General features: G+C 33.4%; 1 protein-coding gene across 1 annotated transcript; it reads right to left on the reverse strand.

Moving 5' to 3' along the window:
* Positions 1 to 628: 628 nt before the first annotated feature.
* On the reverse strand, positions 629 to 20,815 carry gcm (glial cells missing). Its single transcript, XM_088273207.1, has 6 exons — positions 20,684 to 20,815; positions 7,295 to 7,539; positions 6,791 to 6,946; positions 5,459 to 5,712; positions 2,750 to 2,837; positions 629 to 1,818 (listed from the first exon to the last, which is right to left on the reverse strand). The coding sequence occupies exons 1-6, from the start codon at positions 20,692 to 20,694 to the stop codon at positions 722 to 724; spliced, it is 1,851 nt and encodes a 616-aa protein (XP_088129333.1). The 5' UTR covers positions 20,695 to 20,815; the 3' UTR covers positions 629 to 721.
* Positions 20,816 to 20,924: the final 109 nt, after the last annotated feature.

Here is a 20,924-nt window from a genome sequence, read left to right on the forward strand (position 1 = left end):
TAAAATTTAAGATAATTGATTACTACAATAAATGTTTCATTATTGACATGTGCAAATTCTGACGTGATTTCCTTATGCTGCTTGCGTCACTAAAAATTTTCACACATTTTTTTTATTTTATTCCAGTCAGGAATAAAGAGGAATTTTATGTTTACACTTTTTAATGCGTGACAGTAAACTATTCAAACTCATCAACAAATATATTTAAAAATAAATTGTTACTAAGAAATATGTATTGTGACTTTGTAAAAACTTTTATTTTTATGACCAGTACTCTCTTAAAAACATTTGTATAAGTACATTTGTATGTGCTTTTTAAAGAATTTACTAATGCTAAAATATTATCTTTAATATTTTTGACCAATCAAGTCAAGCTAATTGTTTATAAGTAACTTAAGCGAAAAATATTCTCCTGACTGGCTAATACTATCATGTACCTTATGGATTTTATTCATGTTTCATACATTTTGCACTTACCACTGTTTTAAAATAAGTTTTGAAATCCGCATAATCGCTGGCATACAATTATAAGTAAATTGGTGACATCATCTAATCAGTGTACAATAATCGCAATGTAGCTAGTATAGAGTGAAGGGTATGTGATATACCTTGAAAAAAAAACAATAAATTTTTATACAAATTAGTATTTCTTTTATTTTTTCCATTTATCAACAAAACCTTAAAGATAATTCATATTTACAATGTTCAAACTTAATAATACTTAATTATGACTGACTGCCGCAAACTGACTGAAGTGATGCGGAGATCTAAACTGGGTCTGGTAACACTCCTCCATCGCCGTGCACCGCAATCTGAAGTCGGTTTGTTCCGTCACTCGGTTGATGTCCATCAACGGTTCGCAGGTCTCCGAGATCAGGTTGGATGTTTCCATATTATGGACCATAGGTTCGTACAAGTACTGCCCGTTTGCCGAAGGATAGTCTATGGTCGGAATGTCGATCTCCGATTCCATGGGGATGTTTGGAATACCCTCCAGTTTATCCATCAATCTGTTGTCGTAGGAATATCGGTATTGTTTGTCTGCGCAGTTTGTCAATTGGTAGTCGTTCCTATCGTAATTATTAGAATACTGCTCGGTATTTGAGCAGAAGTATTTAGGATCCTGGGTCATGTTTTCCATAGTTCTCGGTGACGTTAAACCTTGTTCGCTGCTTTGGTATTGGGGATAATAGTTTTGTTGCAATACGTTTGCATCTTTGTTTTGTTGGATTTCATCGGTATTGAACTGTAACCTTGTATTGCAGAGTACGGTCGGTTGGTGTTCTAGAATATCATTTTGGATGTAGCTTTCTGGAGAACAGCTCGTGTTCAGTTGGCTCGAGTTGTTAGAATCGTCGTTGGAAATTATAAAGTGTTGGGAGTTCTGTTGGCACTGCATCCAGTACGTCTCCTCGGCTTTGAAGTTCTCTTTGTGTATTGCGCCGCTGCCCAGGTCGATGAATGTCGGAGGGGATTGAGCCAATTCGCTGCCATGTTCTTGAAGGTTGGGATAATCTGGTCGAAGAGGCTGATCTAACTGGAAGATTTCTTCCGGCTGGAATATGTCTCCTGTCATCGGAACGAAGTCGAAGCTCTGAGTGTCGACCGGTTCATTATTGGACGGGTTGTATTGGTAGTTGTTATTAAGTATTTGTTCATTTTGCGAGTGTGTGGCTTGATCTTGTACGTTCCAGTATGAAGTGTCGACTTGTGGCTGCATGTAGCTCGGAGACATAATGTGCGAGTAATATTGGCTGTTGTTGTTCTGATTGGTTTGTCCGCACATGCACTCGAATGGAGAACAGGAGCACGAGTATCCTGAAAGAAGAAACCACAATTTATTATTTATTTTTTGTATATAAACTTTTTGTGTGCGGTTGGGTAAAAAAGAAAATTGCTTCTCCTTCTCTGAATTCAATCGGAAGTTTAAAGGAAAGAGTGGGAAAATCGTTTCTACTCTCTCCAACGCATACGTCGTAGACAGTCCATGCGTATGCGCATTTCTTTCTTAGAGTGTGAATGGAAATTGATGAATAAAAGAAATACTTGTATTTCATTTAATCGAGAGAGATTATTTTATTTTATTTAGAAATGAGTTTTCAATTTATATTCTTCTAATTTGGGTTGATTATTAATATTTTTTATTTATTCTATGCTGAACGTTGCCCATTGCATAAAGTGATTACTTTAGCAAGCCAGGGTCAGATTGTAGACCCTGGGGATACTCAGACATTCTATGTACAAAAATAGATGTTTTGTCTCTGCTGAGACACCTAAAACATTGCTCATTCCTTTCAACAACGTCATATATCAAAAATCGTCAATTTTCAGTTGTGCAAGTTTTTTAGAATGCCTAGAAAATGTACTATATCCCAGCAAAAGCTGCATATTTTTAACTTAATATTTACCCGCTATAGGGCAGAAAGTATTGTTTTCACATTTTGAAGAAAAGGTATTGTTTAATTATTTTTTTTTATTTCCTAAATATTTTTCAAATGGAAAAAAACATTCAGGTTTTACCTAAAAAAATCTGTTGCACAATAAAAAGTTCAATTAGTGACTTGATATTTATTTTTAATACATTGATTATATTTTTAAACATAAAAAACGATCTCATGAAAAATCAAGTTTTTTGACATATGACGTTGTTGAAAGGAGTGAGCGATGTATCTTAGTACTGAATTATTCCAGAACTACTAATAAATAGTCTTTTGATTTAAAAAAAAACAATGTTGAGTTGTAAACAAACCTTTTGAGCTATCTGCTATCAATGGCGGTGGCAACATGGGGGCGTTTGCATTTTCTCTCTGCCGTTTGGGAACCCGTAATGATAAGAGCTGCAAACAAAGAAAAAACAAATTATTTTCATCGTTTAGGTAAACAACCCGTGTTTTATTGAATCTTGGTCACCCTTCATAATGTAAACTGATGCTCGTTTAATTTCCTACATACAGAAGCAAACTACTCATTCCGGTTTATATAATTTAGCCAAAAATACACAACATATAGATTGTGATTTGCTGATATAATTTAAGCAACCGGCTCACACCTATGTGACCACTAAAGATGAACCGAATAATCGATGATTATTCATATTCGGCATAGTTTTATATCTGGTATTTGGTTGAAACAAGGCTTTTTTCCATGTAAGGGCGTTTGTCCACTACACGGGATTTCACGGTTCGGCAGTCCGGTTTTGAAAAATGAAAACGACTACGACAGTTTAGCGTGATCGAATTTACGCGCAACGTGTTCATGCACCGATCCGAAGAAAGATGGACAAAAGCACAAGCCAATCCAAGCCAAACGTCGTTTTAAAACACTAACTGACGTACCGGACGGTACAAATTACAAGGAATTTCGGGTAGTGGATAAGCGCCCTAACGCGGTGGAACGGCGTTCCGGCACCTTTTTTCACGGATATATTTTTTTAAATTTTCAAAATCAATTAGACGAAACAATGTTTGCGCTTACGTAATTATAATCTATATTGATATAATTCATCAACATGATAACATATGGTAATGTAATGAATATTTGAGTAGTTATGATTTTTTTTAGTAAAAAGCTTGACATGTAGTGAGTTCCGGGACCTTTTTGTTTGAAAAAAAGTCCTAGATTTTTGGTTGTAATACCGAATGTAAGCCTTAAACTACTTATGTACTTATGGTGGATATTCACTAGGCCAGCGAATAGGATTGTATGTAAGCAGAAGTGTGTGCTTCTCAGCACTCTAACGATCAAAAGAATTTATAAATTATATATTACAATATTTATCTAAACCTAAGATGTTTTTAATCATCATAATAAATTATTTTAACCTGTAGGGTGCAAGTGATTATTTTTTAATTTTAATAGTCAAGGCAATTATGTACCTATCAAATTTATGCGCCGTAAAAAATGTTCACGAATTCACATCCGAATGTAAATTATTTATTCAATTCGATTTTTACGGGCAGGTACCTACTATTTTTTTCACACAGACAATCGTACGTTTGTCTCGCGGGCGGAGATGGATATTACGAGTGAATGCTTTAGGCAGTCGCAGCTAGAATAATGTCGGTAAGCTGGAATAATGTCGATAATACGCGGCAACCATTCCGAGGAATACGAGATTTGGCGCCATAAATAGTAAGGACAGCGTGTAATTAATGTGTCGGTTGCTCGGCCTCCCATTAAGGTCTTTGACTTGTGTACTACATTTATTTGAAGTAATTCATTAAGCTGATCGTTGTGCCGTGAAACCCGATCATTACAGACGTTTCCACTTTAATATTCATGTATTCCGTTGCAACGTAAGGAAGGCATGTGCTTAGTACTGCCAGGACTGCCTACAAGAAAATCTGGGCTTTTGCTGAAATCAAGACTGATTTTAACCGTTTTGACGCTGAGTTTTTTTTTATACTAGCTGACTAACCATCGTGCTTGTATTTAAAAACGTATTTCTATATTTCACTAAATTTGAACATTTGTGAATTTTTATGACGTATCAGAACTTTAGAAACACAAAGTATACGAGAGTCGATATATTGATTCTTAGCACTCACGCTAATTACGACAATCACTTGAATCTCTAATCAGCGCACAAATTTGGTTGCGTATTGCGTATTTCTAGCTATCCCGATATTTGCATAATTTCCTGCTAAAAACTTAAATTGAAAAGAAATATAAACCGAGAAAAAGTGACGAATACTCTAGTCCGTAGCGTCTCACAGTCCGTAGCATCTTATGGTCCATTGCTTCTCATAGTCTGTAGCGTCGTAAAGTCCATTGCATCTTATAGTCCTTTGTGTCTCATAGTCTGTAGCATCTTAAAGTCCGTTGGGTCTCATAGACCAGGGGTTCCCAATCTTTTTCAGCCCGCGGTGCACTTACAAGTTTAGTATTTTGTCACGGCGCCCTACTTTAATAAGCTATTTGGAAAAGACAACGTGACTATATGAGAGATATGTGCGTATATATGCATATACATATACTACAGTCGAAAGAAATAGGTAGGTACCTACAATGATAGTAGTAGGGTAGAAAGATGCTAGCTCTCAAAAAAGAAATTGTCGCTTTATAGGTATCCGAGAATATTTGTGGTTTCGGATAATGATAGACGATCGACTCATCGCGCCCCTCTTTACTTTCTACGGCGCACCAGGACGCCGCGGCGCACACTTTGGGAGCCCCTGTCATAGCCCATTGCGTCTTATAGTTCGTAGCACTTATGGTCCGTAGCATTTCATACTTTGTAGAGTGTCATAGTTCATAGCGTCTTATAGTCCGTAGCATTTCATACTCCGTAGCGTCCTATAGTCATTGCGTCTCATAGTCCGTAGCATCTTATAGTCCGTTGCGTCTCATAGTCCGTGGCATCTCATATGGTAGTCCGTAGCGTCTCATATTTTGTAACATACGTTAAGAGGGGATGTTTGACGAGTACAATAGTAGTGATATATGTAATAGTGCTCACCTTGTTGCTGAGCGCCGTCTCCCTGGCCAGCAGCACGGCGAGCGAGCGCACGCGCCGGCCCGCGCCCAGCGAGCGGCGCGCCTCGCTGGCGCCCTTGGCCTCGGGCCGCGGGTGGTCGTGCGCGCCCTTGGCCTGGAAGAACACGGCGTGCTCCGTGTGCCGCCAGAAGTGCGTCACGGGGTAGCCGCAGTGCCCGCGGCACGGCAGCACCTCCAGCCGCCCGCCCGAGCACAGCCGGTTGGGGCACGGCTTGCCTGGAGTGACAACGACACATTCGTTAATTTTATTTATTGATTTCATTAATTGATTCGGCAATTACTTTGTAGTAATATCTTTCTATTTTTAATTTAAGTTGTACTTGGTTAATACCCTATTTTTAAAAAATCTATCGTGATACGTATTTTGATGCATTCGATCAAACACCTTTTGAAAATGATGTGATCTTGATAATCAAATTAATGAGCAAAAAAAGACTAAGAAAAACTTTAATCTATGAGTGGAAATTCTAGGCAAAAACACTTGATATCTCGTTAAAATTATGATTCTAAACAATTCATTCGTTTTTGATTTATGATTTTACTGGATTTATATATCGTTCACTCCTTTCAAGAACGTCACAAATCAAAAATCGTCAATTTTCAGTTGTGCGTGTTTTCGGAAAGCCCAGAAAATGTACTATATTCCAGTAAAAGCAGCATATTTTTAATTTAATATTTACCCGCTAAAGGGCAGAAAGTGTTGTTTTTGCATTTTGAAAAAAAGGTATTGTTTATTTATTTAAAAAAAATTTTTTTTCAAATGGAGAAAAAACCATCAGGTTTTACTTAAAAAAATCTGTTGCACAGTAAACAGTTCAATAAGAGGCTTGATACTTATTGTTAATACATTGTATTCTATTTTTAAACTTCAAAAACGTTCTCCTGAAAAATCTTTTTTTATTTAAGACGTTCTTGAAAGGAGTGAGCGATATGATGTAAATGTTATGTTACAATCGGTCAGGTCAGGACTCAAAATAATCGACGAGTATGTATGAGAAGATGAATGAATGTAGAAGAGGCGAGGAATATTTGCAAAGACAGAAGGGTGTGGCGTTTTATTCTCTCTACCTACCCCTGCGGAGAAGCGGAAAGATGTTTTGATCGATCCAAATAATTGAGGTATTTACTGTAGTAATACAGTAAATACCGTCTTCAAAATGTGCATTGCATCAAAATGAGGCGGTGATGATCGAATTCACTCGATCGTTGGTTGTTCGTTGTAGTACTAATAATTACTAAGCGTAATTATCAGTTCCATGCACAATTCATTTTCAGTCATTTTGCGGACACTTACCTTGTTGCTTTTTTCTGGCTTTGTCGCATATTGCAGGTCTGAGGTGAACCCTGTCTCCGCTGGGAAGCTTACAGCGAACCGAGCAGACTAGAACACCTAGACAACTTTTTTTCAGGATGTGGACGTTATGATTATTTGTATTCCTCATCGCCCAGCCTGAAAACGGAAAAAAACACATGTTTAATAATCATGCATACTTTAAATTGAATGTTACTTTATTTTGACCGATTTATGAAGAGAGTTATAGGTACTTTATTATATTGTATGGTGAAGAGTGATAGGTCGCCAGGCACAGGTAGCAATCAGCTGAACTTATCAAAACAAAAATCATGACAATAGATAGAGGTGCAAAGTTGCCACTTAATAGCCCAAATTGTGGACTTGAAAGGGTACAAAAGTACACATGACTTTATCTTGGATCGTGCATTACTGACCAGGGTAGACGCGAGAAGGAAATTATTAGACCAGCCTATAACCACTGTGTTTTCGCTTGACGAATCCTACCTGAAGCGTGTCTCTTGGCCTCCTCGCTGTGCGGCGGGTAGACCAGCCTGCAGTGGCCGTCCGCCCACTCGCTGAAGGTGTCGAAGGAGGACACGCGCGGCACGGCCGTGTCGTTGATGTCCCAGTCGGGCGCCGTGCCCGCGCCCGCGCCCTCGGCCCCGGCGCCCGCGCCCGCGCCCTGCGGGGCCCGCTGCGGGGACGGGCGCGGCGTGCTCATGGACGTGACCGGGGACAGAGTGCGCTTCCTGGAAAATGAGACAAACTCGATTAGTATGGATCCACTTTAGACTACACTCAGAGAGATGGTATCTGTTCCACATTTTCTATAAATTTCGCAACTTGGTTCACAAAAAAAGGAAGAGAAGGTCTGTCAGGAAGCCTAGATGCTTCTGTATCAGATCTGGGAATGTGGTGGGACAGCTTTCAATACACTCAGATAGAGAAAGACTTTGCGATCTTCTTTAAAGTGAATTCTCCGGATCCCTTATAAGTTAACTAGTTTTTTTTTATTATTTTATTTGGAAAGTTAACATCAGACAGATATATGTATTAAGTATAAATAATAAATATTTCACTTAAAATTGCACGTTATATTGTATTTTAGTAAAAAGTTAACATTTTTTAAAAATATATTAAAAGTAGTACTCATGATTCAAAGTAATATTGAAAATCTTGTCTTTGAGCATGAGTACACGCGCGCACAGACTATGACAGCGCGCCGCGCAGGCAAATTGACGACTAACATACCTTAACATAACATATCTTGTATATTATAGTGATTTTCAAAAATTTTGTAATGTCGATTTAAAACGTTAAAATCACCGTCAATTGTAAATAGCCCTTGATATGATTTCTCTTTATAAACTGACCAATAAATAAATACATTAATAAATTTGGTCTTTAGGGAAAAATATGACTTTCAAGAAAAAATGTTTCCAAAAAAATCCGCGAATTCCATAGATATTTTCCTTTCCTCTTTTCCTCCCTCCTATCCCTGTTCCAGATATTTTTACAAATGTGGAATTTTGTAATTGGAAAAGTCTTCTACATGTTTTGTAATACCTGTTTACATGATTAACATACTGTAACTGATCTGTAAAATTCCCAAATAAAATAGAAAAAAAAACATTTTATACATAAGAGGAAAATCTAATGTCAAGTATTTGGTTTCTCTTTTTCTTAATAGTCATGTATTTTTCCTAATGACCCAATGTGTTTTATTGCTAATCAGTAACATGAGTTATTTATTATTTACACTTAATACATATATCTGTCTGACGGTAAGTGAGCAAATTTTAACACCTGGGCAATTAAAAAGTACGCTAACAGCTACTCGTAGGTACGTTGGTACAAATACGAGTACTTATAATACATCGCACTGCTCTATTGATATCGCGCACTCCTTTCAAGAACGTCATAAATCAAAAATCGTCAATTTTCAATTGTGCATGTTTTCGGAATGCCCAGAAAATGTACTATATCCCAGCAAAAGAGACATATTTTTAACTTAATATTTACCCGCTGTTGTTTTTGCATTTTGAAAAAAAGGTATTATTTAATTATTTTTTTAAATAAACTGAATATTTTTCAAATGGATAAAAAACCTTCAGGTTTTACCTAAAAAGATCTGTTACACAGTAAAAAGTTCAATAAGTGGCTTGATATTTATTTTGAATACATTGTGTTGTATTTTTAAACTTTAAAAACGTTCTCCTGAAAAATCAAGTTTTTTTTTATTTATGACGTTCTTGAAAGGAGTGAGCGATATGTCCAATGGCTTAGAATCAATGATGTTGTCAATGATGGGTAAGATTGGTGAATGTTACAAGTGTGTAAAGTGATCACTTAAACCAGCCTATGACGGTCTTCAGCCCCGTAAATGCCCAGACTTCCATGTTCTTCTTCATCTTTGATGAGATGTCAAAAAAATAATAGAATCAATGACATTATTACTTACAACATTTTGAGTGTATCCAAATACTTGTTCACAAAATCTGGATTATCTCCAATTACAGGAGTTTGACATCTCATCAAATATGAAGAAGAGTATGGAAGTCTGGGCATTTACTAAAAAAAAATTATTACTATTGACTTAATTTTTTTTCTCCACAAAAATGTAAGTTTTGTCGGGTTGTGGTCCCGTGGTTAAGGTTGCGGACTCTTGAGTCAGAGTTTCTCGGTTCGAACCCACTCTACCACAATTTGATACCTATTTCTAACATTGAGCCGCTTATGCTCACAGAAATATTATGAAATTTATATATTTGTGTAAATAATGAAAACACAAATATTTCTCTTGAAAAAAACAGTAATGTTAATATATAACCACTTGCCGAGATTTTTGTTTGCCGTATTCGAGACGTACCCGTCTCTTCGTCAGGACAATCAATACACTAGCATGCAAACAAACTATAGCACTACTCACATATAACTTCACAAAATGTTAATCACATGAGTTTTGGTCGACCCGAGGACCAACATGCACTAAGGGTTGCAGAATAACATGCACTAAAAGCCGAAGTCTGTAATGCAACGAGGTCTGATGTGCATTTCAGACCTCGGCTTAATATTTTAAATAGTTGTAAGATGGTGAACAGTGTTATAGAAGTGACGTGTAGTAGTGTTTGGATGCTGATATAGTGATTGTCCTGACGAAGAGACAGGTACGTCTCCGAAGTCTTCATATAACTGATACATTATTTCATAAGTCAGTTCTCGTCAGCATCTATGGATGATTTTTATTTATTGATTTGGCGTTTAATTTATAGAACTCCATTTTAATTTATGTATTAATTTTTCAATCAAACACAGATTTTTGAGTCTACTTTTTGAGTCACATAAAATGTATTTTTGTTAGTAAAATAAAACTTAGTAGATTTAAAAATCTGTGTTTGATTTAAAAATGAATACATAAAATGAGTTTAAACCAGCCCATGACAGATTGTAAACCTTCCATATTCCCAGACTTCCATATTCCCTGACTTCAATATAAAATAACTCCTTTATGGAGAAACCCAGATTTGTGAACACGGATTTGGACATACTCAAAATGTTGTGCATATTTAATATTTATTGTATTGTCAAACGAGTCATAGTCAAATCACGCAACACTAAATTAAAAGTTTTCGTGATCATGAAAATAATTACCACACGATTTTCAACTTCGAATTTGCGTGAGTATTTTTTTAAATGTAAACATATGATTTGGTTTGATTATCAATTATTACCAATGATGTCAGTCGCAAAAATAATATAATTTATGAGATTTTCCAGGATACACGGGTGGATTCGTCAAAAAATCGACATAGTTTAAAGCCTCGCTTTTTAATAAGTTGACTGCCAAGGAATTTGTCAAAATTTTATATGTGGCCGAGTTTCAGTGTTGCCCATGCGTTAAAGTTATCGACATTTTATTTATTATGTGCAATAGACAAATAGAAAAATCACTATAAAAAGTATTTGATAAAATGAGAGGTGTTATCGTTTTACAAATATCAACAGACTAAAGGATCAGAACTTTTTAAATACTGAAGAAAACTATAATCAGAGAGTTCAACAGAATTATCATTTCATTAATTGATTCAGCAGCCACTTTGTAGTAATATCTAAATAGTTTTTTATTTAAATTTTACATGGTAAATACCACGTTTTCTAAAAATCTATTGTGAAACAGATTTCAACGCATTCAGCAGTATAAGAGTTTTATAGTGATGCTGAATAGATCCTAATGATAAATTAAAAAAAGAGATATTTACCAAGTAAAATTTAGATTAAGTAAATGATTATTTGATGTTTTGAATTAGCTATTTTTATAAAATACAAATATGTATGACAATACAAGACTGTCTTAAAAAAAGGAATTTATTAGACATTGGATTTTTCACTCTACGGATGATATATTTTAGGTATATTATATTATAGGTGTCAACTTGAAATGAAGCGTCCATCGTTTATATACGAAAGAAGATGGAAGTCTGAGCATTCCAGAGCCTACAACCTGGCATTTGGCTTGCTTAAGCGATTATTTCATAGACTTGTGTAACCTTTACCATTCTGTCCATTGTTAAACATCAACAGTTTATTAAATTTTGTAGGTTTTATGTATGTAATGCTGGAGGATTCCTTTTACGTGCTTGTATTTATTTCATAGATTTTGAAGTATGACTAATAGTGGCACCATAAGTTGAGGAATGATTGAAGTAAATGCCAAACGTTACACAAGTGTATGTAGTGAATTTACAATATTTTGAGTGTGTCCAAATACTTGTTCACAAAATCTGGATTATCCGGATTATAAATTATCTAGTCAAATAAGCTTAAATAATAAAAATGAAAATGATATTTTCTGGCGTCTCTCATGTGTGTGATTATAATCCAGGATTCGGACCTCACATACTAATAAAAGAGATTCTGCTCAATAAAAAGCTTCTTTTCATCTTACCAATAGATGGATCTAGTAAAGTTCTACTGATTCAAGAAAAAATTTTCAAAATTGGTTCATATATATATAGAACTTCCAATAATTTGAGTAGTGTGGTTGTCAATTATGGGTAGAATTGGTGAATGTTACATGTGTGTAAAGTGATCACTTAATCGAGCCTATGACGGTCGTCAGCCCCGTAAATGCCCAGACTTCCATATTCTTCTTCATCTTTGATGAGATGTCAAAAAAAAGTATTTAATACTTAAACCAATAATAAATGCCAGGTCGTGAGCCATGAGATGCTAAGACGTCCATCTTCTATCGTATATAAACGCTAGATGCTTCATCTTAAGTGGAGACATCTATAATATAATAATGGAAGTTGGTGTAGGATCAGAGGCAGACACCTTAATTTTTGTGCACCCATTTATTGTCTATTCCATTTCTCGTGAGTAACCGAATTCACATTCCGAATAAAACGATCGATCGTAAAAGCATTCGTTGAAAACCAAACATGTAATCTGTTTTATTTATAGCTTCATCGGTCATAATTAAATCATTACAATTACCGAGATATAAATCTCCGATCCAAGTCTTACATTACTAACTGATTTGGATCGGGTGTAGATCATTGATCATTATTATCAACTTGTAGAAATAGTGGAACTCTCACCGATTCTCACTGAACAATTATCAAAGTATTTTTTAATTATATTTGTTAAAGCATAAACCAACCTTGCTATTAAAAATATAAGTGGTTCCGGTTATTAGATTTTGGTGTGGTAAGTTTTGAGAAAATTGTAACTGTCTTGTTTGTATTAATAATAATAATAATAAAACCCTTATCCGCACCCCAATGGTGCATAGGGCACTGCGTCATATAAACGCAGTGTTATCTTGATCGTTTACACATGAAGGAAAGGTGATCAGCCCTCCGCTTCAGGTACCAGTCCAGGGTAATATTGAATAAATATTACAGTGAAAAAATCACTTAAATTTATTTTACCCCCCTTGGGAATCGAGCCCAGGACCTCCAGAACGGTAGCCGAGCGTGCTGACCATTACACTACGGAGGCGGACGTTTGTATTAAATTAACAACTAATGTTTGTATGTTAACTAATGTTTGTATTAAATTAACAAATTATTCAGGAAATTCAATAAAATAAAAGAAACATGCTCGTATATTAGTCGTATTGATAGGGTCCATATTTCTTCTTCTTCTGCTGCTTAGTGTAAGCCTTGTGGCCTGTTTTTAAGAGGAATCAGCTTCCTGCGATGACGATTGTATTTCTACGATTGTTAAAAAATATGAGTATTGCTCTATTTGCATTTGTTGACGATTTTACAATGTCTGAATTGTAAAATGGTCACATGAAATTAAATTGAAGAAAATGTCCCAAAATAATTAACCAACCGTCACGCCGCTTCCCCGCAGGAGTATACAGAGAGGACAGAATGCCACACCACTCTGTATTTGTAAACATTCTTCGCCTCTTCCACATTCATGCATGTTCTCATACATACCCGCCGATTGCCGTTGATGAGAATATGTATAGCTTTCAAAACTACACGCGTTTACATTAAAATACTTTAAAACAATAGTATGATACTACTTTTTTGAAGTCTTTTATTTTTTAATAATTAAATCATTATGTTTTTCTACAAAGTTTAGCTAAATCAATTAATAATACCCTTGAGGTAGTATTTTACGAAAAAAGAGCAATATAAGTAATCAAAATTAATTATTATTAATATTCTCGCCCTTTGGTTTATGAAAAAAATAAAATAAAATTATCCGCCTCCGCAGTGTAATGGTCAGCACGCTCGGCTACCGTTCTGGAGGTCCCGAGTTCGATTCCCAGGTGTTTTTTTCACTGAAATATTTATTCAATATTACCCTGGACCGGTACCTGAAGCGGAGGGCTGATCACCTTTCCTTCATGTGTAAATGATCAAGATAAAACTGCGTTTATATGACGCAGTGCCCTATGCACGATTGGGGTGTGGATAAGGGTTTTATTATATTATTATGGGTTTATGAGATTTTTTATTTTTTTTATGATATCAAAAATAAACCAACGATCTGTATAAAAATGTAATCGAACTTGAACGTCATGTTTAAATTAACAAACTAAAAATTGGTCTTATACGAGTGTTTTAAATTTATATTTAAATTACATACCTTTCAATTCAATTTAAAATGAGCCTACGCTTAAACTATTATTATCTTTTCAAATGTAACTTTGCACTAAAAGTATACATATGGCTGTAGTATGTAAATGTAATAGAAGAGATTACGTATCTTCAACTGTTCACAATAAATCTTCAAAAAGATATTAAATATACAGACTATTTATTTTTTAAATTGATTAATGCGAGGTTTCCATTGATATCTTCGATGGGAGGAGTTTTACAATTAAGTAACGCAACAAGGAAAAAATGCTATTTTTTATAGCACCCAAGAATTTTATTTCTTATGCCTAACGTACAGAGTGGCGCAAAATTAATCACCCAGTTATAATTTTTGCACATGGCGTCGTACGTCAACAACGTCATATATCAAAAAACTTGATTTTTCAGAAGATCTTTTTTACAGTTTAAAAATATTATGAAATGTATTAAAAATAAATATCAAGCCACTTTTTGAACTTTTTACTGTGCAACAGATCTTTTAGGTAAAACATGAATGTTATTTCTCCATTTAAAAAATATTTAGTATATTTAAAAAAAAAATTAAGCCATACCCTTACTTCAAAATATAAAAATAACACTTTCTGTCCTGTAGTTGGTAAATATAAAGTCAAAATATGCCGCTTTTGTTGGGATATAGTACATTTTCTGGGCATTCCGAAAACATGCACAACTGAAAATTTACGATTTTTGATTTATGACGGTGTCGAAAGGAGTGAGCGATTAGTGAACCAGTCAGCTGTAGTATACAAACAAATTCATGGTGGCGCAAATATAATTATAAAATTTTATTTTTAGAATTATTTTTTGTAAATAAATAAATAAATAAAAAATTATGAAAATCTTTATTTGGACCTAAATAAAAAAAGTGAAAATGATTATATTCGTCAAGTAGCTGCCGCCAGTATTGATAAATATTTGTTCCCGTTTTATTAATTTGTTTGTATACTGCAGCTGTCTAGCTTGCAAATGATAAATATGATTGACGTACGACGCTATTTGCCAAAATTATAACATCTTCCGATAGGGTGATTATTTTTGCGCCGCCTTGTATATTTGCTTTTAAAAATATGTAGACAAACAAAAATACAAAATTCAGGACATGCCCGAGGCGTTTTATAGTAACTTAAGTCAAATTATAAAGCCATATTTTCTGTTCGTGGATTGGTAAATGCAGAGGCACTCCTTGGATATGCTTTATTTGTATCCCATCTTCGTTTACAGCCGATAATTAATTTTGATATGTGCCTAATATCTGCGTAATAAATATACTTCTCATATCGCCTCATTGAAATGTGGTGTCATTGGTCTTTATAATCAATAATTTAAACTTTAAAGGTTAATTTAAGGTTTTATTTAAACTGATATTAACGAAATTCTTGGAATTAATCGTAATCCGTTCGTGATTTTTTTTTGTATTTAAGGTTTTATTTAAACTGATGTTAACGAAATTCTTGGAATTAATCGTAATCCGTTCGTGATTTTTTTTTTGTAAAATTTGTCAACATAATCGTACAAATTTAATACAAAAATAATTTATTTTTATCTTAAATTGTCGTATTTCACCATTATTTTTAATGCTACATCTAGAAATTACTAAGTATTTCTAACTAATAGACTATTACGCCGCTTCTCCGCAGGGGTAGGCAGAGAGAATAGAACGCCACATCGATCTGTATTAGGCTAACAATCTTCGCCTCTCCCATATTGGTGCATTTCCTCATACATACCCGCCGATTATTCCGGCTCCCAGCCTGACCACTTTTATATTTGAAACACTTGATCACGCCAAGTTTTCCTCGGTCTTCCTCTGCCTTTATTACAAACCATATTTGGTTCATAAATATGTTAACTATTTTTCTTCATTCGTTTGATTCACATGCCCAAACCATCTCAACAAACCTTTCTTAACTTTATCGATAGTGAACAACTCTTACAAAAATTTAGACTTAGCTTGACATACAGTGTTTGAGATGCGGAATGCATCGAAACATATCGCTCACTCCTTTCAAGAACGTCATAAATCAAAAATTGTCAATTTTCAGTTTTGCATGTTTTCGGAATGCCCAGATAATGTACTGTATCCCAGCAAAAGAAGCAATTTTTCAACTTAATATTTACCCGCTACAGGGCAGAAAGTGTTGTTTTTGCATTTTGAATAAAAGGTACTGTTTAGTTATCTTTTTAAATATACTTAATATTTTTTAAACGGTGAAAAAACCTTCAGGTTTAACCTAAAAAGATCTATTGCACAGTAAAAAGTTCAGTAAGTGGCTTGATATTTACTTTTTTTACATTGTATTATATTTTTAAACTATAAAAACGTTCTCCTGAAAAATCAAGTTTTTTTATTTATGTCGTTCTTGAAAGAAGTGAACGATATGTGTCACAATAGATTTAGAGAAGAAATAGCGGTATTTATTTAATAAATTAAAATAATATATTATGTAAACTGTATGTTGACTTTTCGACTCGGTGGACAAGAACTTGATATATTTCATTTTATAAAATTAGAATTTCTTAGTTTTCAGGTTAAATCAAAACGCTTCAATTGCATCTTTTAAAACACCAAACACAGAACTGTTTAGCCATTAATCACAGAATAATTGAAATCACCTAATTAGTATGCGAATTCACAGAGCAAGCGACATTCTTTCCTCACTGTTCAAGCACCTATGTCAACATCCACCTGAGAACTTCTAATCACCATATTACACTAATGACATTACATTTTACAGTCAGCGACTATACTCCTATTACTCATTCTTTCAACTTACTCATTTAAAGGTATCGCAACTTTTCATACATCGCTCACTCCTTTCAACAACGTCATATATCAAAAATCGTCAATTTTCAGTAGTGCATGTTTTCGAAATGCGCAGAAAATGTACTATATCCCAGCAAAAGCGGCATATTTTTAACTTAATATTTACCCGCTACAGGGCAAAAGGTATTGTTTTTTTTAATAAACTAAATATTTTTCAAATGGAGTAAAAACATTCATGTTTTACTTAAAAAGATGTGTTGCACAGTAAAAAGTTCAATAAGTGGATTGATATTTATTTTTAATACATTTTATTATATTCTTAACCTTTAAAAACGATCTCCTTAAAATCTAGTTTTTTTTTGTATATGACGTTGTTGAAATGAGTGAGCGATATCACTAAAGTCCCTCAACGTCCCAAGTACACAAAACTCTAAAACTTCAACTAAAGCTTCATAAACGGTGTTTTAAAATTAGCGGATTAATGAAGCAAGGAATTAATGAAGCAAGGAATTAATTAATGAAGCAAAGGATCAAAGTAGACTGAATGCTTAATGTGCGCTGCAAAACGTTGAGTGACAGATGTTCGAATGGTGATATAAGGAAAGAATGCAAGGCTAAGATAAGCATTATCGATAAAATTAAGAAAAGCGTATTGAGATGGTTCGGCCATGTGAATCTAATTAGTGAAGAATGAATAATAATAATAATAATAAAACCCTTATCCGCACCCCAATGGTGCATAGGGCACTGTGTCATATAAACGCAGTGTTATCTTGATCGTTTACACATGAAGGAAAGGTGATCGGCCCTCCGCTTCAGGTACCAGTCCATGGTAATATTGAATAAATATTACAGTGAAAAAATCACTTATATTTATTTTACCCCCCTTGGGAATCGAACCCGGGACCTCCAGAACGGTAGCCGAGCGTGCTGACCATTACACTACGGAGGCGGACATGAAGAATGAATAGTAAAACAAATTTATGAGGCGAATGTGGTTGATAATAGAAGCAGAGGAAGACTCGGGAAAAATTGGTATAATCAAGTATTGAAAATACTTAAAAGTTGTAAAAATACTTAGAGTCGAATTAATCGGTAAGGAAATGCATGTATTTCGAAAAGGCGAAAGGATTATTTGCACAGACAAATTTGTGTGGCGTTGTATTCTCTCTGCCTCCCCCTGCGGGGAAGTAGCGTGAGAGTAAGTTGGTTAAAATTATATTAGAATGCATTAAAATACGTGTCATAATAAAGTAAAATTTCAATAAAAAAGATGGTTGGAATCCTTGGATTGTTGGCAAAGGATTGATAAAAAAAATCCTCCATCGCAAAAAAGATAAATTTGCGAAAATGTTAAAAAGGACCATTACTCACCATCATTGTAATCGATATATATATATATATATATATATATATATATATATATATATATATATATATATATATATATATATATATATATATATATATATATATATATATATATATATATATATATATATGCGATATAATGTGAGTATATAGTACTTAAACCAGATATGCTTAAAACACACTGAATATTCTTTAATCGGTTAAATTGTTCAAATAACTGCGGTTTGTTTAACACAAACAATATTAAATTTAAGCGTCTGTGTGTTTTATTCATTGATCATAATTTATTCGTAATTAAACGTACACCAGATGTAGAATGTTAAAAAATAAAATTACAATAAGTGTTGGGGTCAATTGAATCGATTTTACGGTTACTGGTTTTGGGGCGTCCTTACTGGGTAAGCGGTAAGTCATTCCAACCCTAATGTAACCAATGAATATACCTGAACCGCTTGAAGTTTACCGTGTTTTGAATACCCCACTTGACTAAGACAATTTGCACACTTCTAAATAATATCAAATCATTTTTCGAACAGTAATACAATATATAATACATCAAGCAAAAATTACAAATAGATGATAGGTATATTCATAATCTTCTTGCCCTTTTACGCACCCAATGGTTCATAAATCACTGCAAAGCAAGGTGATATATCTTGCACTTGATATTTAAAAAATAAGTTCATAAAACAAACAAAAAAATTATTAATAGATTCGGCAGTCACTTTGTGGTATCATTATTCATTTTAAATTTAAGTTTTACTCGGGAAAAACTATTATTTCTAAAATCTATCGTAACAAAATGCATTTCACATTATACGGTGTTTGAAAATGATGCGGAATGCATCGAACAGTACTCGAACACAACTGTGGTTTACTCCAAGTAAAAATTAAATTAATTTAAAAAAATGTATACTCATATAATGAAGATATTTTTTTGATCTTAAATATATCAACATACAATATATATAAATATAATAAATACTTAATACACATTTAAATTAATTGTACTATTTTTTTTTATATACATGGAACTACGTATGTATATTGCACAAGTCTCATGGCAATTGACGTCACTTATGCCTGTTTTTTTTATCAGTGGCACGAGAGCATTTACATTCATATTTCGATACTGTTATTACATAAATTTCATTCATTGTCAATTCAAAGAAATGCCTTTTTGGCGGCCTACAATACCCCAAATTTCGAACCCTCTTCATAATACTCCACCTGGGGCATTGTTCATTCAATAATAGGGCGGTTTGAGGCTGTTGCCTTCTTATTATTCATCCCTACACAATTAAACACCCTTAATAGATACTCGGAAATCAAGGATCACCATAATAAGACATATTACAATGTGCTAAAGTTACGCAATATGTATCAAAGTGGGCTTTTGAGCTTTCAATCAAAGCTTTTTGCGTTGACCGTTGTCCTGTGGCAAATCTATGGGCTGCTTTGAAGGAAGTTACGTGTTTAGGATGTTGGTTGGTTTGTGTGACTTACATATGCTTCCGGTCGTGTGACTTAAAGTTTGTAGTGCCGATTACAAAGGCTTTGTGTCCAATTATTGTGCTTGCGAAGTCTTACTAATAGGCGATCGTAATTTATCCCACGTTGACAGGTAGAATTGAAATATCTCGTGTATCTTGTATTCCAAAGATAAATGTAACGTATTATATCTATTTTAAATAGGTTATTGTATATATCTAGGTACCTACCTAAGACGTCTTTTTATTTTGTGAAACTAATAAATATTGATACAACTGTATTCATTTTATCTTCAAAGTAACGAATTAAAAAAAATATATAAATAAGATTAACTTTATCATTAGATATGTTTTTTGTGTTTCCATTTATTTTTTATCATTCGAATACAAGGTATTAAAAAAAATGTTTAATTTTTTTAGTATTTATATTTACACCACACTTTGTCAAATTTCTTAAAGAACATACATTTATTGCCTTTTCGGTAAATTCTGGCATATGTTTATACATTGCCATAAATATATTTATTTATCGATGTGTGCTTTATTTATTATTCTTATTGATTATAATCATTATTTATTTGATTAATTTGTTTATTTTTCAGTGTACCTACTTATTTTAAACATTTGTTTTTTTTTGATATTTTTTTAATAAGCCTCCATTCGTTTTGAGTGTAGGTTATTATCATATATATAAATATATATATATATATATATATATATATATATATATATATATATATATATATATATATATATATATATATATATATATATATATATATATATATATATATATATATATATATATATATATATATATATATGTATATATATATCGTTAGATAAATTATATACATGTTAAATATTAAAAAATATATTGGTAAAAAAAACAATTTTAATAAGTAAAAAAAATATAGGCATATATCGTTAAGGCAATCATATTTATAACATATTGTTAAAACATTAAACAAATAATATAGTTTTTTATATAATTTGTTACCTGCATAAACCGATTGAAAGATGGCAGGATATATCAATAATGAAACGAAAATGTGACAAATTTTACTTAAATGAATAAAAATGGTACAAATTATATTTTTATAAATACTTCCGAATCTACAATTAAAAGTAAGGTATAAGCACTTACAAAATGACCATTGCCAAATCTGATGACAAATCCTTGTTGACACTTATCTCCTATCGAAACGTCACAACATTCAAAACAGAGATTAAGTCCAATTCACTCAAACAACAATCACAGCATGTCCATCAAGCGCGAGAGGATCATCGCATAAAACAAATGTTTCTAAACTTAATATTATATTACTAAGTTTGGGCAAATATTATATTACGAGCACAGATCGTTTAAAGAAAAACGATAGATCTAA

The sequence above is a fragment of the Brachycentrus maculatus genome, unplaced genomic scaffold (genome assembly GCF_059751285.1).
Source record: "Brachycentrus maculatus isolate JH-2025_06_01 unplaced genomic scaffold, ASM5975128v1 h1tg000559l, whole genome shotgun sequence".
NCBI classification, from domain to species: Eukaryota; Metazoa; Arthropoda; class Insecta; order Trichoptera; family Brachycentridae; genus Brachycentrus; species Brachycentrus maculatus.

What these genes read in the sequence shown, in the direction of transcription:
- gcm (XM_088273207.1), bottom strand. An exon ending in GGCCAAGAGACACGCTTCAG is followed by an intron (nt 6,947 to 7,294) that starts GTAGGATTCGTC and finishes TTCCGTTTTCAG; the next exon opens with GCTGGGCGATGAGGAATACA. An exon ending in AGACGGCGCTCAGCAACAAG is followed by an intron (nt 2,838 to 5,458) that starts GTGAGCACTATT and finishes CTTTGTTTGCAG; the next exon opens with CTCTTATCATTACGGGTTCC.